The sequence below is a fragment of the Megachile rotundata genome, chromosome 4, assembly GCF_050947335.1.
Source record: "Megachile rotundata isolate GNS110a chromosome 4, iyMegRotu1, whole genome shotgun sequence".
NCBI lineage: Eukaryota > Metazoa > Arthropoda > Insecta > Hymenoptera > Megachilidae > Megachile > Megachile rotundata.
Window position 1 is genome coordinate 19,264,798 of NC_134986.1, and position 15,081 is coordinate 19,279,878.

A 15,081-nucleotide genomic window follows, 5' to 3' on the forward strand; every position below is an offset into this window, starting at 1 on the left:
TTTCGCGAAGTAAGGCGAGCGACCTCGACGTCCACCTGTTCACAACAATCGTACATAAGCGAAGGGGCCTCTTTACCTATTCCTCGGTACCTCGATGTGTACGTGTACTTACGCACGCAAATATATTTCGCGTACGAATTCACAAAGCAAAGACAAAACGCGAAGGGCGAAGAAACACGGACACTCGCACTTCAAAGTTCCAGCATCGACTATTCGGCCGGTTGAGGCGCCAGCTGGTTCTGCGCATGCGCGCTCCCTCCGTAACATCCCACGTACGCTCTAACACAAACGAACGTGCACTCACGCACTACCAGCAAACTTCAGTCTAACCTCTTTGTGCGTGCGTGTGTACGTTCGTTGATGTATCTACACATAAACGTTTGAACCTTTTATAATACGCGACACACCGTAGCCTTGTGTACGAATGTGATTACTCACACATACGTCTTTGAACTGCGCGCGATACAAGCATTTTTATGGAAATCGAGTGGCTCTAAACTACATAGTTCATCGTTATGAATTAATTCGCGGCGAATGTAACGCAATACTGGTTGAAAAAAGAAAAATAAACGCTACAGTTCATATGTATTCGATTCGATTTCACATCGATTGAATCACTTTTGACGCGTTTCAAATACGCATATTACGGAGACTTTCGATAATCAATATGTCAATATTTTAGGATTTTCGTGATCGCTAGACACTGTCGATACAATATTGTCAATAAATACTGAGAACCCTGGAATATTGATGATATATACTGACCGTCAGAGGTCTCCATTACGAAACTCCAATTGTACCAAAGGAATTAATCCAGCATTCGCGGATTAGGGTATCGCGAGCACGGCGCAAAAGGAAGAGGAAGTAGGAGGGACCTCACAAAGGGATTACCCGAGTCCCACGATGTCACGACCTTCCAACAGGGATTCTTCATTTTCATGATCGTACTTACTCATTTGATACTCTTATCGTTGTTATGGTATTCGTATACGCGTTAAACACGATTATGCATGTATATTCTGAGGCCAACGTTCCAAATGCAATTAACTATGAAGATTAATTGTATTTATATACTCGCGTGCGTAAGTCGATCTGTATGCAATCGTCTGAAATGAAATGTTTTACTTTTATACTTACATTACTTCTGTTCAAGATTTTTATCGAAATAAAATCATTTACCATTTGTTCTAATGCCCGTTCACCTTTCTATCAAATGCTAATGAATTTCATGGATATTTAATTTGAACACGATGTTTAATTCAAATGCAATTACATGGTACTTACGTATTGCCATTCAAGCTGAGATATTATCGTACATATTATGCTTTACGATCGCGTGCAATGTAGGTTTCCCTCGATTAAGGGGAAATTACGAATATGGAACCTCACACTACTCGTTTTTGTTCATCTTCTTTATGTACGAGGACGAAGTTCCGACCTGAGTTCTCTTAAGGTTCTTAGACTTTCCCTAGTTTCTTATTGGGCCCTCTTTAAATTCTCCTTATTTGCTTCTTAGATTCTCCCAAGCTTAAGATAATACTGTTTGATTGTTCTTCTCCTATCGAAAGAAGCCTACATTGCACTACAGGATGCACTGACGACCACGGTAGGCTTCTTAAAATAAAGACGAATATTTGCTGAGTGAACGAAATAAATTTTTAAATTTAGAAATTTTCTAGTTTACGTATTTAATTTTCTAAAAGCAAAGGTAAGTGATCTTACACTTGTCCCGAGCAGAATGAATTCTTCGTTGCACCCGAGTGTACAAGAATGCAGTTTCTAGGCCAGTGGTACTCATCAGTTTCTTTCGAGTGATCCTTGAATTAAAATCATATTACGATTCCATCAATGACATTTCAGATTTATTCGAAATCCCTGTAATTGATTCTGATTGATGCTGAAAATGCAGCCTCAAAGAAAAGAGCAGTTTTCGTCCAAACGTTTATCAGTATTATTTGCATTTCAAAAGAATATTCATTAAAACTGAAGAAGACCGAACAACGTTCTATATAGATAGTACGTTCTATACATAGGTCAGGCATTATTCGATTAATCTTCAAATTAAAATTTCAAATAAGAAAAAGATATTGGAAAATAGTGAGTAATTTATTGCCAATAATATATTTGAAGATTTTTTAATAAAAATTATAAATGAAACGTAGGTATTCATGGTGGAAATGAATGAAAACTGAAAATGTTAAAAAATAAAAAGAACGAGACTTGTTTACATGAAGAGTTAATTTTTTATTTTTGCTTCTTTTTTTTGGTTGAATACAATGATCAATCGATCGTCATGATTGATTGAATTAAGTATCTCCAATCTCGGTCACGCTATCTCGTTATAAGACACGCGGTTTCGGGTTGACAGCAGTTTCAGCGTGATTTGACAAAAAACGATGCTCCGAAATCCTGTTACGATCAAACGTCCGTCGATCAAACTAAAAATCTCGCTCGATCCAGTCTTTTTTTTATCGTGTCAAACCTATGCGATGCTATATCTGGCAGAATTCGAAGGAAACGATTCGTTTTAAACTCCTACACGATTAACAAATGTCGATGCTGTTTAGCCTTATGTTCTCTAAAGTAATCACACTTTGCTTCGATATCTGATCGATTTTAAGAGCTATAAAAGTTCAGTAGTTTTCATCGACAGATTCAAGTAGACTCTTCAAGACTCATAGATCGATACATTATTTTAACTATTTCTGGATATTTTAAATAATTACAATTTATTCGAATCGATTTTAAGCCTTCAGGAGTCAACTCTTTGAATGTACAGGATGTTTCAAAGTTAGATACTATATCTTCCTACATTAGCACAAATATTATTTTTTTCATACGTAATAGAATGATTTAAGTTAATAATTTTTAATTATTTTAAATAATAAAAGTTCTTCCTCTCGTGTTAAAATGTTAGGTTGTTGCAGGTGAAATGGCAGATTTACATACAAAATTAGCATTTTGGGCAGGATTGCTTATCTGATTTAATCTTCGAACTTATATATTGCATTATGTGTTTGTTAATTATTTTGCTTTATTGTATTAAATTAAAAATAGTCTTGATTAGGAAACAGTCCTTGACAGGAAGCTACCAAGAAGCAAAATACAATCATCACTGCGATTCATGGTTTGCCATAATTGTTAGCCAGCCATTTTGTATAAAAATCATTAATAAAACATTCACATTCACTATTTTACGATACTTTCCTGTTGCGAAATGTACGTTTCAAAATCGCTTATATGCAACAACCTCTTAGTTTTACTTATTAATTCTTCATTAAGAATGTTCGCAACTTATTCAAGTTTTATTTACGAAGAATGGCAAAATTTAATAGTTCAAGTTCTGAAACATCCTGTACATCGTACATGATTTATATTTTTCAACATGCAAATCGGCACAAAACATTCTCGATCGCTCGCAATCGCTTTCAGACCCTTCTACATCGAAGCAATGTACAGAGGAATGTCTCCCAAGAAAAATAATAATAATAACATCCTAAGATTTGATAATAACGTGCAGGAAGATCGATCAAGGAGGAGAGTAAAGCACAAGATCATAAATTCTTATTTACAGTTAATGTTTTTTCCAAGGGATCAAATTTGATTCTGCCTTCTGATCTGAAAATTTTCCATTTTTCTCAATGTATAGAATCAACGATTATAAATCTATCAATAATTTAATCTTCGATAGCAAACGAAAAGGCCGTAAATCCTATAAAATTTGCGGCTATCAAAATGTTACGAAATAATACGTATATCAAAGAAGAAGTTTTTATTACAGAGTATTGCACTTTAAAGGAATTTCGCAAAGCAAATGTGCTTAACCCTCCGCCCTTTCTTTATTTTTCGCAGTATTTTTGTAATATCGTTAATTATGTTTCACAGTTCACTGTTTCCCTGGGACGAGAAAGCGTTATTTAACAATGAAAAGTGCGTCGTTTTGCTTCCGGTGAACACGTTTCAGCAATGCTTTTCACCTTTTTCCTTGTTTTCTTTTTTCACGCATTCTCAACGAGATTTCAATCTCCAACGCACAGTTTTCCTTTCGAATTTTTATCTCTTTTATTTTTTTTTATTTTTCACCATTTTTTTTAGTCGCAGTCTATATCACACTGGATTATACATAAATAAATAAATAACAAAAATCGGGATGCCGCGTGCTTTTCTGTCGAAACAAGACCACTATAATAGTCTATACAACTAATAATCAATTTCGAAGATTTCCTCTTAGGCCATTTATATATATAATATATATATACTTGTTGGAAACGTGTTTCGAGTCGACATTAAATTTTAGCGCAGAATGTTGCAAAATGTCGCTTAACACGATTGTAAAGTTCACTATTGTAGAATGCAGGTTAGTGGTAGGATCGATTAGTTGTAAATACCACATTCGAGAATTATCGATTTTACTAATAAATTGACAGCGTGACAAATAAACGATGAAAAAAAAGGAGCAGTGAGTTGGCGACATTCAGACGTGAAAGACGGTTTCCAGAGAGTTCGCGAAGTTAGAAAAACGATTTAAAATAGCGGTTGTGTGCAAAACGAAGTTAAAACGTAGTTAATTTACAGTGTTGTTGTTCATTAACGTTAAAATTTCTTTGTAATAATTAAGAGTTTTCTGTGTTAAATAAACCTTTGATTTTATTCCCGCGCTATCGATCGCATCAGACGCGTACCGAACAAGTTTATCTAATTTTTCACCCCCTCCTTAACTTTTCCCTAGTTACTCGTCACGAATAAATAAATTTTGATACGCTTACTTTATCGTCAAGTATGTTTCTATATACAGGGTGTCGTGTGATTGTTAGTATAAGAGAAAGAACATAACTAAGAATGTACACAATCATTGTTCAAATAAAAAGTGTCCAATTTTTAATTTAAAAATTATAATACATAACACTATAGAGGGAATATACGAAGAACCTATGAAGATCTAAAGTGTGCTCAGAAAGCATTTTGAAAGAGACTAGAAAAAACCTATGGAAAGTCTAGAAAGAAAAGATCGAAAGTGGTGGAAAATCTCTCCCTCTACTCCTTTCCTTGGTCGAAGAAAAAGCTTACGATACATCAGAGTATATAAATTAGTTCCACGCCTTAAAATTTTAATTACTTTAACTTCTAAGATCGTTTTGCGCTGAAAAGAAAATTTTAGAAAAATTACTTTTTTAAATAGTTTATATTAATTTCATAAGACACCCTGTATATACTTATTATACTTGTAGTCCGTACACAATTCACTCGTTAACTTATTTAAAACACGTTTATTGTAACAAAGTTTCTTTAATTGCCATACTTGTTTAACTCGAGCCTTCGATGCCGCGTAACAAATACTTATCTTTTTATTTCTGATCTATCGGCTCGAAGTGAAATTCGCGCCCCTTCCTGCATTGTCCGTCTCGAACAATGAACAGCTTACAAGAAAAAAATGAAAAGAGAGAGGTAGAGGGAAGGAGGATGAGGGAGAGCGAGGAGAGAAAGAGAGAGAGTAGTTATAGTATAAACGAATAAATATTAAAATACAAGGAACAACAAGTCGACTATAAAGATAGGAAAATGGAAGTTAGTCGATAACGTTCTTTTTTTCCTTCCCTTTTTCTCAATTATTAAGTCGCAACACGAATGCATTCCCTTAATTGTCGATCGATAAAATTTATTGGCTTAGGCCCTAAATTCCTACCTATGCTTTCAATAAACTTTTAAGCTAGAATAAGTGACTCACGCTTCTCATAGAGTCCAATATTTTATTAATGAAGTCTTAAGAGTCAATAGGTCAAGTGTACATATCACTTTCATTCTTTTTATTTGACTTCTAATTTGATTTGTCATTTCAATACCACGTAATCTTTTTTTGGTTTTATTTTTAACCAAAATAGTTTAATCTATAAAAAAAAAAATCATGTAAGTAAAAAAGTCAGTCGAATAAGATTGGTATTCGAACGATTATTTAAGCAAAAAAAGAGAGAAGAAAAAAGAGGTAATCTGTGTAAAACTTGTGTAAATGTTATGTCTAATACTATAGTATCTACTTAGTTAGTGACAGAGTCACAGAGTATTTATGTTTTGCTTTTAAAAACAATATACATACAAATTTGACAGTGATCTTCAATGAAACTTAATGTACATTCTAATGATAAACTATAAATTATAAGTTATGGAAAAAAGGAACAATTCTTATGTGAGCATATTCAAGACATTATGAAGGAAGTAGGTACAAAAATCACTTCGGTGATTGCAAAAATACTTCACAGACAAACGACGACCCACGCGAATTAAATGCCGTTTAATTCTATTACTTACTTTATTTTTACATCCTTCATAAGGATTCCACAAAAGTAACAGACCTCTACACACACTATCTTGGCGCGTATACACACGCTTTGAGAATATGCATTTACACACGAGCGACAACTCATTAAATAAAAGTCCTTCTCGTAGATAGTAAGTATGTAAAGGTAAAAGCTACGCATGCGTTCTTGCCAAATACAATCAGATACGTTGATTAATAAGATGAATTTCTTGTCCCTTTTATCTTAGTTGCATTAAGTATTCTGTAATCACATTCTACATCGAGCAAACAGTTTTGCAACACTGTCAAAGTGTAGTTGGAAAGAATTGCATAGATTGTTCGTAGCTAAGTTTATTATGATTCCTTTAAAATTTCTTCGTAAATATTCTATTTATGCAAATTGCATCAGACTCATTGCTTCGGGTGTTACTTTTATATGTTTCCACCAGAAGGATAAAAAGAGAATGCCCCGAACTGGAAGTTCACTGGAGTTTTTGGTGAAGCACAGGTGTATACAAAATCATCCGACTGTAGTTGTGTCCTATTCAAATTTGGTTCAGACGCTGATCTTGTTATTTTGGGCAATCCTCGCGAAAGACCCTCTAAACTAGCTAAAATCTGACGAAATATTGGTCTCTCTTCTCTAGAAAATTTGATACAATCTTCTGTCAGTCTCTTCAATGCTTTTGGAGTATCCGAACGTAATTTATTTAAATCGGGACGTAAATTTCCTCGTCCAACCATAAATAATATTTGATCCTTGTTATTAACGTGTGAATACGGTAACTGTCCAGATAATAATTCAAATAAAACAACGCCGAACGCATATACGTCGGACTGGAAACTGTATGGATTTTCTTCTTGCATTCGTATCACTTCTGGTGCCATCCAAAGGATAGATCCAGTTGGCTGATGGAATTGTTGAGAACCAGACCATCTAGTCTTTGCCGTAGCTAAGCCGAAATCGCCAATTTTCACAGTAAGATCGTCGTGTAAGAATATATTATTACTTTTCAAATCTCTATGGATAATGTTTTTTGCATGTAGGTAATCCATACCTTGCGCAGTTTGTCTTCCAATTTCTATCAACGTGAATAAATCAAACTTTGTCTCAAATACGTGTAAATGTTTATACAATGAAGACCCTTCGCACCACTGAGTAACAATTGCAAGCTGCGGTTTGCTCACACATCCCATGAATAAAAGAATATTTACGTGTCGCGTTTTGCGCAAAACTGCTACTTCGTTTTTAAATGCTTGTAACTGAGCAGCAGTCGGTATTTTAACATTGAGTGTTTTTACAGCTACAGGTCCATGCCAATGAGCTTTGTACACTGTTCCAAAAGAACCTGATCCAATACGAGCTCCGACTAAAATTTCATCTGCTGGAATTTCCCAATCTTCTATGGATTCTCTAGGTGCTAAAAGATTTTTAGATGATTCATCTGCTGATCTTGCTCTTGGTCTTTTTGGCCTCAAGGTACTGGTAGGACTAGCCTGTGTTGACTGACTATGTTTTGTTGGACTGCTACCAGGCGACACTGCACTTTGCATAATACCAATAGGACGACCTAAACTTTGAGATCTACTGTACTCATCTAAATTAGCAGAATCTCCGCTTGGTTTGACCATATTAAAACAAACATTAGGTGCTGAACTGGAGCGATCTTGTTGTCCCAAAGAACGTGGATGCCTCTGATTTCTTGATGGAGCTAAAGATGGGGACATACTTCTGCTTAAACCATAACCAGAAGGAAGTTGCAAAATCCCAGCGGTACTCTCAAGATTATGAGCAAGTAATGCTTGGTAATAAGCATCCTGCATACGTACTTGGTGACACAAAGCTGGTACACCACCTGCACACCTTTGATGAAACCGATAATTACATGTTCTACAATAAAATCCCTGAAAGAGGAGTTTTCTACAACATTCACAAAACGCTAGTGAAAAGAAAGTCTTGCGCACAAAGTTATGCGAAATGGAAGTAGTTATTGGAAACTTATCCAAAATTTCCACAGATATTTCATCGCAATCAAGCAGAGAGATGTCTGTATCCCAGGATGTATAATATTTGGAATTATCTGCTCCCAAAATATATACCACGCACATTTCAGTAGTCAAGTTTCTTAGTTTCATCGCTTTGGCAAGCGCGTCTCTCAATGAAAGTCCCTCACGAACCTGTACACTAGTGCGTTGTTGATTAGGCAAATAAGCCCTGAGCAGAGATCTCATCGGTGTTCTCTGACCCTTTGTAGATGCATTGGCTTCACGTGATTCACTTTCGGAGGTGGAAGCACTACCAGATATTCGACTGGCATTTAACAATTCATTGAGCTTCTGTTCCTTGGATTCTAGATCATGTAACTTACTAGTTAGCTCTTGATATTCGTTCAAGTATATAGAAGGTGGATGTTGAAATCCAGCAAAGCGGTTGTTCAAAGCATCAATGTTTTGTCGAGTAACGTGTATCACATTTTGGATATTTCTCAGTTCATACCTTAATGGATCTGTATCTAAATAACCGTCCTCAGAATCACTGAGCTCTCCCGATTCCGGGCCACTGCCTCGTGAAGAGGACATAGCAACGGCGCTTCAGCGAACATCCACCGTCGCAACAACGCCTAACCACGCACCAAAGAAGAGACGCCGGACAGTCAACCAGAATATCGTTAACCACTGGCAGGGGGGTGATGTGGCGGTACTTCCCGCGCTTGCCACCAGGGGGATCATCTGGAATTCCAGTTCTCGAAAGTCCTCGTGTTACCATTCATCTCTTATATATATTCCTTAGGAGGAACGAATGATCGTCCTAGCACCAGAAACATGAGTCTGCTAACTCACTGATAAGATTAACTAGCAGTCGTCAAAACAACACTTTTGTTTTCCTTTTTCCGTTCTTTTTTTCTTTCGGCTTTTTCTTTACTTACGATTCACCTGCCTTTAACAAATCCTGCAACTGAACACGTAGCTTTTCTCTTCATCGATGATACGAAGAAAGCGAGAAAAGGATCGACGATATAGTAGTTTTCACTATTTCTAACTTAAACCTTGGAATTATGATATTCGCGTTTATATAAATGTTTTTATAATAACATTTGTAATCTTTAGTTATAACCATTTAATTATTTTACCGAACAACATTCTAACTGCTGCTGATTTATTATTTTTGGAACGATTTCTTTAGTTGGTAATTTTGATGCTACTAGTTACCGCCGAATTTTTCTTTAGTTCGTGCGCTCACCGCGTCGTCGCTTCCCTCCAACTGGACGATTCGTTGTTATACACCTCTTTCTTCTTCTTTCCTATCTCTTTTCTCCTCTTACGTACACCAAACTTTTCATTTCACTCTTCAGTCTAGTCCCCCCATTGCTTCCACACTGGAACCTTTCCGAAAGGAAACTGGCACGAATTTTGCGTGATCGAGAAAGCGCAAGGTTATATTTCTTGAAGCGCCGGTGCTGCCAGTTTCCTGCGTACAACCTCTTTCTCCCTTCCACTAATTTTCTGCCTCTTCCTCCGTTTAAATTCTATTTGTTTACTTACAAAGTTTCTTTATCATTTTTTAAGATAACATTATTATTTTTGTCTAATTTTACATATTCCTCAAGTTGCATTCGATATACTTCTATGTTTAAAAAAAAAACATAAAAAAAATGTTGCTTTATAGTTTAATTAGTAAACATTTAAAAAATACCTGATATTCACTGACAAGTTACAAACAATTTCTAAATAGATCAATTTAACTTTTATCACTGTTTTAGTAATAATTTTATATATTTTGTTACTACTTATTCAGACTTGAATTACATATTTTTTATAGCTTATTATAAATTTAAACTTTTTTCATATACCGCTTATAGTTTCTTTAAAAACGATTCTTGTATTTTTAAATAGCACTCTCCATTCTATTTGTTAGTAATAAAATTTAACGTAAGAAACTCTTTATACCCTTGTTGAGGAGCAACTGTTTCCAGTAAGACTATAATTCAAGTTCAATTTTTTCCGTAAACATAACTACTCGTGTTAGGTTCTGACGTCACTGCAGACGTGCTTGACGTCAGCAGCATATGGTATGGTTACCTAGGCAACAGAGATCTGTCGTAATTGGTCCAATATTCGCATACTTACGTATGCACTTGAGCGTATTGCATATATATAGTGGTTAAAAAAAGAAGAATATTTAAATCGTCCAAAGGTGATTTTTTAAACTGGTGGAATTCTTTTTATCATTACATCACACATCATGACATTTCGTTCTTCTTTATATCAAGTAGTACTAAGCTTTTACAATCGAGATTTATAGAGTAACTGTACAATTTTATCTCAAGAAGTACAGTATCGTGTTATTCTCTGATAAGAAACAAAAATGGTAGCCGGTAAACTAGCTTTTGTAACAGGTGGGTATTTAAAAAACAAAAGAAGATTAAAATAGATGATTGTAAAGAAAAAATTTACATGAAATTTATCCAAGCACAGGTGCAGGAGGTGGTATAGGTAGAGAAGTATGCCGTCTCTTGACAAAACAGGGTGCTAAGGTTATTGCCGCCGACCGGGATTTGAAAAGTGCTGAAAAAACTGTTGCATCTTTAAATGGTCCGTATAACACTTTCTTATATCTTTTTCCTTTGGCAATAATATATATTTAATGTTTTAGATTCCAAACATTTGGCAGTAAATGTAGATGTTTCTGATGAAAGTAGTATTAAGGAAGCATTTAAAATTGCTGTAAATAAATATTCAGTGCCACCAACTATTATAGTCAATTCTGCAGGCATTACACGCGATCAATTTATTTTAAAACTTACACAAGATGATTTTGATCAAGCATTGAATGTAAATTTGAAAGGGACATTTTTCACAATTCAAACAGCAGTGAAAGAAATGATGAATGCGAATGTAAGCACAGGTAGCTCAATTATTAATTTAAGTTCCATCATTGGCAAAATAGGAAACATGGGTCAAGCTAATTATGCTGCATCAAAAGCTGGTGTTATAGCTATTACAAAAACTGCTTGTTTAGAATTTGGACAGTAAGTATTAAACTAATAACTATTAAACACTTTGCTTCATAAAACCCTCAATATACCAGATTACATGATTATGATATGCCAGTGTTTATGATTACTATCACAGGTAAATATATTTGGATTATAGGTTTGGAATCCGTGTAAATGCAGTGCTACCTGGTTTTATAGAAACTCCTATGACAGAAACTGTACCCGATAATGTGAAACGAATGTTTATAAAACGAGTAGCCCTTCGTAGAATGGGAAAGCCAGAAGAAGTAGCAGAAGTTATTGCATTTTTGGCATCCAGTAAAAGTTCTTATATTAATGGCGCTTCTATTGAAGTTACAGGGGGAATGAACTGAGTTTAAAAACATTTTGATACATTTTTATAATTTGTTATGGATGTAATATATACAATTGTGTACATAAACATAAAAAAAAATTATGGTTATAAAATGAATATTTTATAAAAAATGTGATTTATTTGTTTAACATAAATATTTACAAGTTATGTGCATCATTTTTTCTTTCCTTTAAGTTTTTTTGCATGTTTGTGAGCTTTGTAATGTGTCTTTTTCTTTTCATCAATAATCTCTTTATATTTACGTTTATTAAATTTGGAAAATTCAGCATCAGCCATAAGCTCATCCACAATTGTCTTCTTACGTTCTTTCTTTGTAAGACGTCCAGAATAATAATCCAAAGGTGAATTAACAACTTTACCAATTTGGAAGTATTTTGGTAAAACTTTCAGATCATTCTTTTTATAGAAACGTTTTGGATCTAATACTGATCTCATTTGTATGACCTGAAGATCATGTTTAACTTCTGGTGTCATTTCAGGAGCAGGCATATTAAACCAACCAGTACCCTTAGTTTTAGCCCGTTCTCTTTGTCTTTTAGCTTTTAATTTTCTTTTGCCTATATGTTCATTGTGCACATATTTTAGTTGTTCCCAACCAGGCTTAACAACGCTATTTTTCATAATGTCATCAACTGATACTATTTCTTGTTTTAAAGCTGTTAAGTTTGGAGGGGATGTTTTGCCTTTCTTGTGTGTGCCTGACCATCCCATATCATTTTCGAATTCATCGAGATCGATATCTTTTGCTGAGTTAAACACGTTCCTTTTTGTTCGGGCTTCATTTTCAATTAAATTTTCCTCTATATCAAAGAACTTCGACGGTTCTCCACCTGTCAAAATAATAAAATATTATTTATAACCTGTCATACGAATCTAACCTTAATTAAAACAATATTCAAAAATGTATTTCAGCACCTGTTTCTTCGAAATCGAAATCATCGTCTGACTGTAATAAACAATCTTTTGTTAATAATTCTTGTTGACCTCTAGTATCAATAATAATATCCATTATCAAAAACAAACAAGCAAAATACAACTGTATGGTTAATGTGGCTTATGCGACAAGTTCAGACTGAAGAAAAAAAGTGGGAATCGATAGTCGTAGAAGTTCGATACCGCGGCAAACAGTAATTATTTAAAATATCCGCATATTTTATCGAAAGAATTTACATTTTAAATTCTTCTCATCTACGGGTAATAGGAATTTCGTAATTTAGGAATATGCGTTCTGATTACACACGCATGTTCCGCTTTTATAGTATAGATACTTTATCGATTGGGACAACATTGTATTTCTTTTCTGTAAGTTCCGTTAGATCTCGACTCTTTTAACTTCGCTTCTCGTTTTTATTTAATCTCCCACTCTGTGCCCCCTTTTCATTTTTTTTTCTCCTTTCACTCCCTCTGACCAGTGAAAGTATTCATCGTTCGGAACAGAGACAAAATGTAGTCCCTAGGAACGTGGTTCTTGCGTTTATTATTTATAAGTGTCAAGAATTCTTCCTGTATCGAATAACTGTCAATAATGTATTAAATAACATTAATTCTATTATTTATAACGGTATACATTTAAAATATAATATTATGTTTTATAAATATTATTTTATTCATGTGTAGTATCATTGTTCTTCGACGTTCCCATAGTGCCTTTACCGAGAATAGTTCATCGTTTTAATTACTAGAAAGGCACAAAATAACTCGATGAAAATTATACATACATTCAATATTCTTACGTTTTAACAACTATGTTAAGTATTCAAGAGAAACAATGAACTGTTCACTGCTTTACTTTCTGAATAACATCAGACACGCTATAACTGATTATGAAACAGAAATATTGTATAAGATACATAGCAAAAAATGTAGTAAGATTTATTTATGTTCTAAACTCTTAAAAAGCAACCACAAGCACTTCCTCAACACAACTTTTCACTATATTATTAAAGCGAATTTTATAAATTTCAAAAGCAATATCCACGGAATTTATGAATCGAAGGAAGAATTTCAAGGAAGACTGGTCGAGCAATTAAAAAGAAGTACACATCTAAACGTACGTGTAAAAACAAATTATTTAAAATTCTCGATTCGTTTCCAAACTCGAGTCTATCGATACAAATTAAAATACGAATATTATTAAGATACTGTAAAATATTCTGTTCAAAGTCGTCGTTTGCTATAAACCATCAGGCTCGGACGTTATGGGATTCGTTTACCTTGGATTATATTTACCATACAGGCCATAAACGAGATTTTAGAAAAACATCTAAGCAGACGAGGAATTTAGTATCCAAAGGTAATGAATTTTGTAACGAAAGATCGGTGGACGATGAAACATGGGAACCGTACGACAAGAAAGGTCAACCATCGGACAAGGCTAACTTTGGACCTTCGTTCGAACCTGAACATGTTTTACTTTCGACTACATCAATGGACAAGTTGTCTCCTTTGCAGAGGAAAAACAAATTCAGTTTATTTTTACAAGTTTCACTCCAGTTTCGCTGAGATTATTACAAGGAATCGTATCACGATGATTTCAGAATGAGTTTGCAGATTTTTGTATGAACACGTTCAATGAAAGTAAAAGGCAATTGTGATGTGATGTAATTTAAAAGTGACTCGACATTTTTTACTTTAGAAATTTCGAGATTTTTAGGATATGGAATATGAAGCTTTCTTTCTTATATTCTTCGGTTTACGTCAATGCCAGGGAGAACCTGTAGGGAGTTTAGGGAGAGCCCAGTAAAAGTCAATGAACAGCCTCAGTATTGAAATAACGGTAAACCGTGTACACAGAATAAAAAGAGTGTTGAAATTGAATTAATAATTCAAGAATTGAAAAAGGAAAAGAACATAAACTAGACTTTGAACTCGACAATCTATTCTGATTATTATTCAAACTTCAGCAGCAGACTAATTACCATGACGAAAGATATTCATCTTGGTTTGAACTTCATAACACGTGGTGCGTGGCAATACCAAAAATAGTTATCGATTTCTTTCTAATACTTTCACTGTTGAATTCATTGATCGAAACCTGTGCAGATATTTCGCTTTTATTGAACGTCCGAAATCGATCAAATTAATAAAATTTGTTCATTGATTCGGTAAAAATAACCGTGGCTAATATAAAATCTGATAATATCGATTATGAAGGTTATTTTAATCTAATGCTTATGTTTGCTGTTTTGCATTACTGGCGTAATTTTATCGGTGTAATTTCCTTCGTTTGTGTTTTAATTTATAGCGACCTTTGTGGCAACCGATATGTTTTTGCTATATCGTTCCTTGGACAACGATTACAAATCTAACAGAAAAGCTTGGGAAATAAATAATTGTCTCTTTTTATCGTTTGTTTTGATGTTCTGTCATTGGCGTAACTAGATAAAGATCAAATTCCTAAAAAGGAAATGGACAGC

General features: G+C 34.3%; 3 protein-coding genes and 1 long non-coding RNA gene across 5 annotated transcripts in view; 2 read left to right on the plus strand and 2 right to left on the minus strand.

Annotated features, from left to right (window-relative positions):
* Positions 1 to 4,162, plus strand: part of LOC105663289 (uncharacterized) — a 20,095-nt gene extending 15,933 nt beyond the window's left edge. For both annotated transcript variants that reach the window (XR_013038029.1, XR_013038030.1), the window contains exon 4: positions 683 to 4,162. This is a non-coding gene — a long non-coding RNA (uncharacterized LOC105663289). The remainder of the gene's footprint in view (positions 1 to 682) is intronic.
* Raf (serine/threonine kinase raf oncogene) lies at positions 2,221 to 10,032 on the minus strand. The gene is made up of 2 exons (XM_003699792.3): positions 6,304 to 10,032; positions 2,221 to 5,885 (listed from the first exon to the last, which is right to left on the minus strand). The coding sequence occupies exon 1, from the start codon at positions 8,870 to 8,872 to the stop codon at positions 6,725 to 6,727; it is 2,148 nt and encodes a 715-aa protein (XP_003699840.1). The 5' UTR covers positions 8,873 to 10,032; the 3' UTR covers positions 2,221 to 5,885; positions 6,304 to 6,724.
* Positions 10,033 to 10,201: 169 nt separating this feature from the next.
* Positions 10,202 to 11,812, plus strand: LOC100884017 ((3R)-3-hydroxyacyl-CoA dehydrogenase). The gene is made up of 4 exons (XM_003699791.3): positions 10,202 to 10,689; positions 10,769 to 10,885; positions 10,947 to 11,322; positions 11,447 to 11,812. The coding sequence occupies exons 1-4, from the start codon at positions 10,659 to 10,661 to the stop codon at positions 11,661 to 11,663; spliced, it is 741 nt and encodes a 246-aa protein (XP_003699839.2). The 5' UTR covers positions 10,202 to 10,658; the 3' UTR covers positions 11,664 to 11,812.
* Positions 11,762 to 13,162, minus strand: LOC100883908 (deoxynucleotidyltransferase terminal-interacting protein 2). Its single transcript, XM_003699790.3, has 2 exons — positions 12,581 to 13,162; positions 11,762 to 12,495 (listed from the first exon to the last, which is right to left on the minus strand). The coding sequence occupies exons 1-2, from the start codon at positions 12,672 to 12,674 to the stop codon at positions 11,819 to 11,821; spliced, it is 771 nt and encodes a 256-aa protein (XP_003699838.1). The 5' UTR covers positions 12,675 to 13,162; the 3' UTR covers positions 11,762 to 11,818.
* Positions 13,163 to 15,081: the final 1,919 nt, after the last annotated feature.

Coding starts and splice junctions, on each gene's coding strand:
- LOC100883908 (XM_003699790.3), bottom strand. CDS start 12,674: ATGGATATTATTATTGATACTAGAGGTCAACAAGAATTATTAACAAAA. Junction 12,496..12,580: donor TTTCGATTTCGAAGAAACAG/GTGCTGAAATAC, acceptor TTATTTTGACAG/GTGGAGAACCGTCGAAGTTC.
- Raf (XM_003699792.3), bottom strand. CDS start 8,872: ATGTCCTCTTCACGAGGCAGTGGCCCGGAATCGGGAGAGCTCAGTGAT.
- LOC100884017 (XM_003699791.3), top strand. CDS start 10,659: ATGGTAGCCGGTAAACTAGCTTTTGTAACAG. Junction 10,886..10,946: donor AACTGTTGCATCTTTAAATG/GTCCGTATAACA, acceptor TTAATGTTTTAG/ATTCCAAACATTTGGCAGTA. Junction 11,323..11,446: donor GCTTGTTTAGAATTTGGACA/GTAAGTATTAAA, acceptor TTTGGATTATAG/GTTTGGAATCCGTGTAAATG.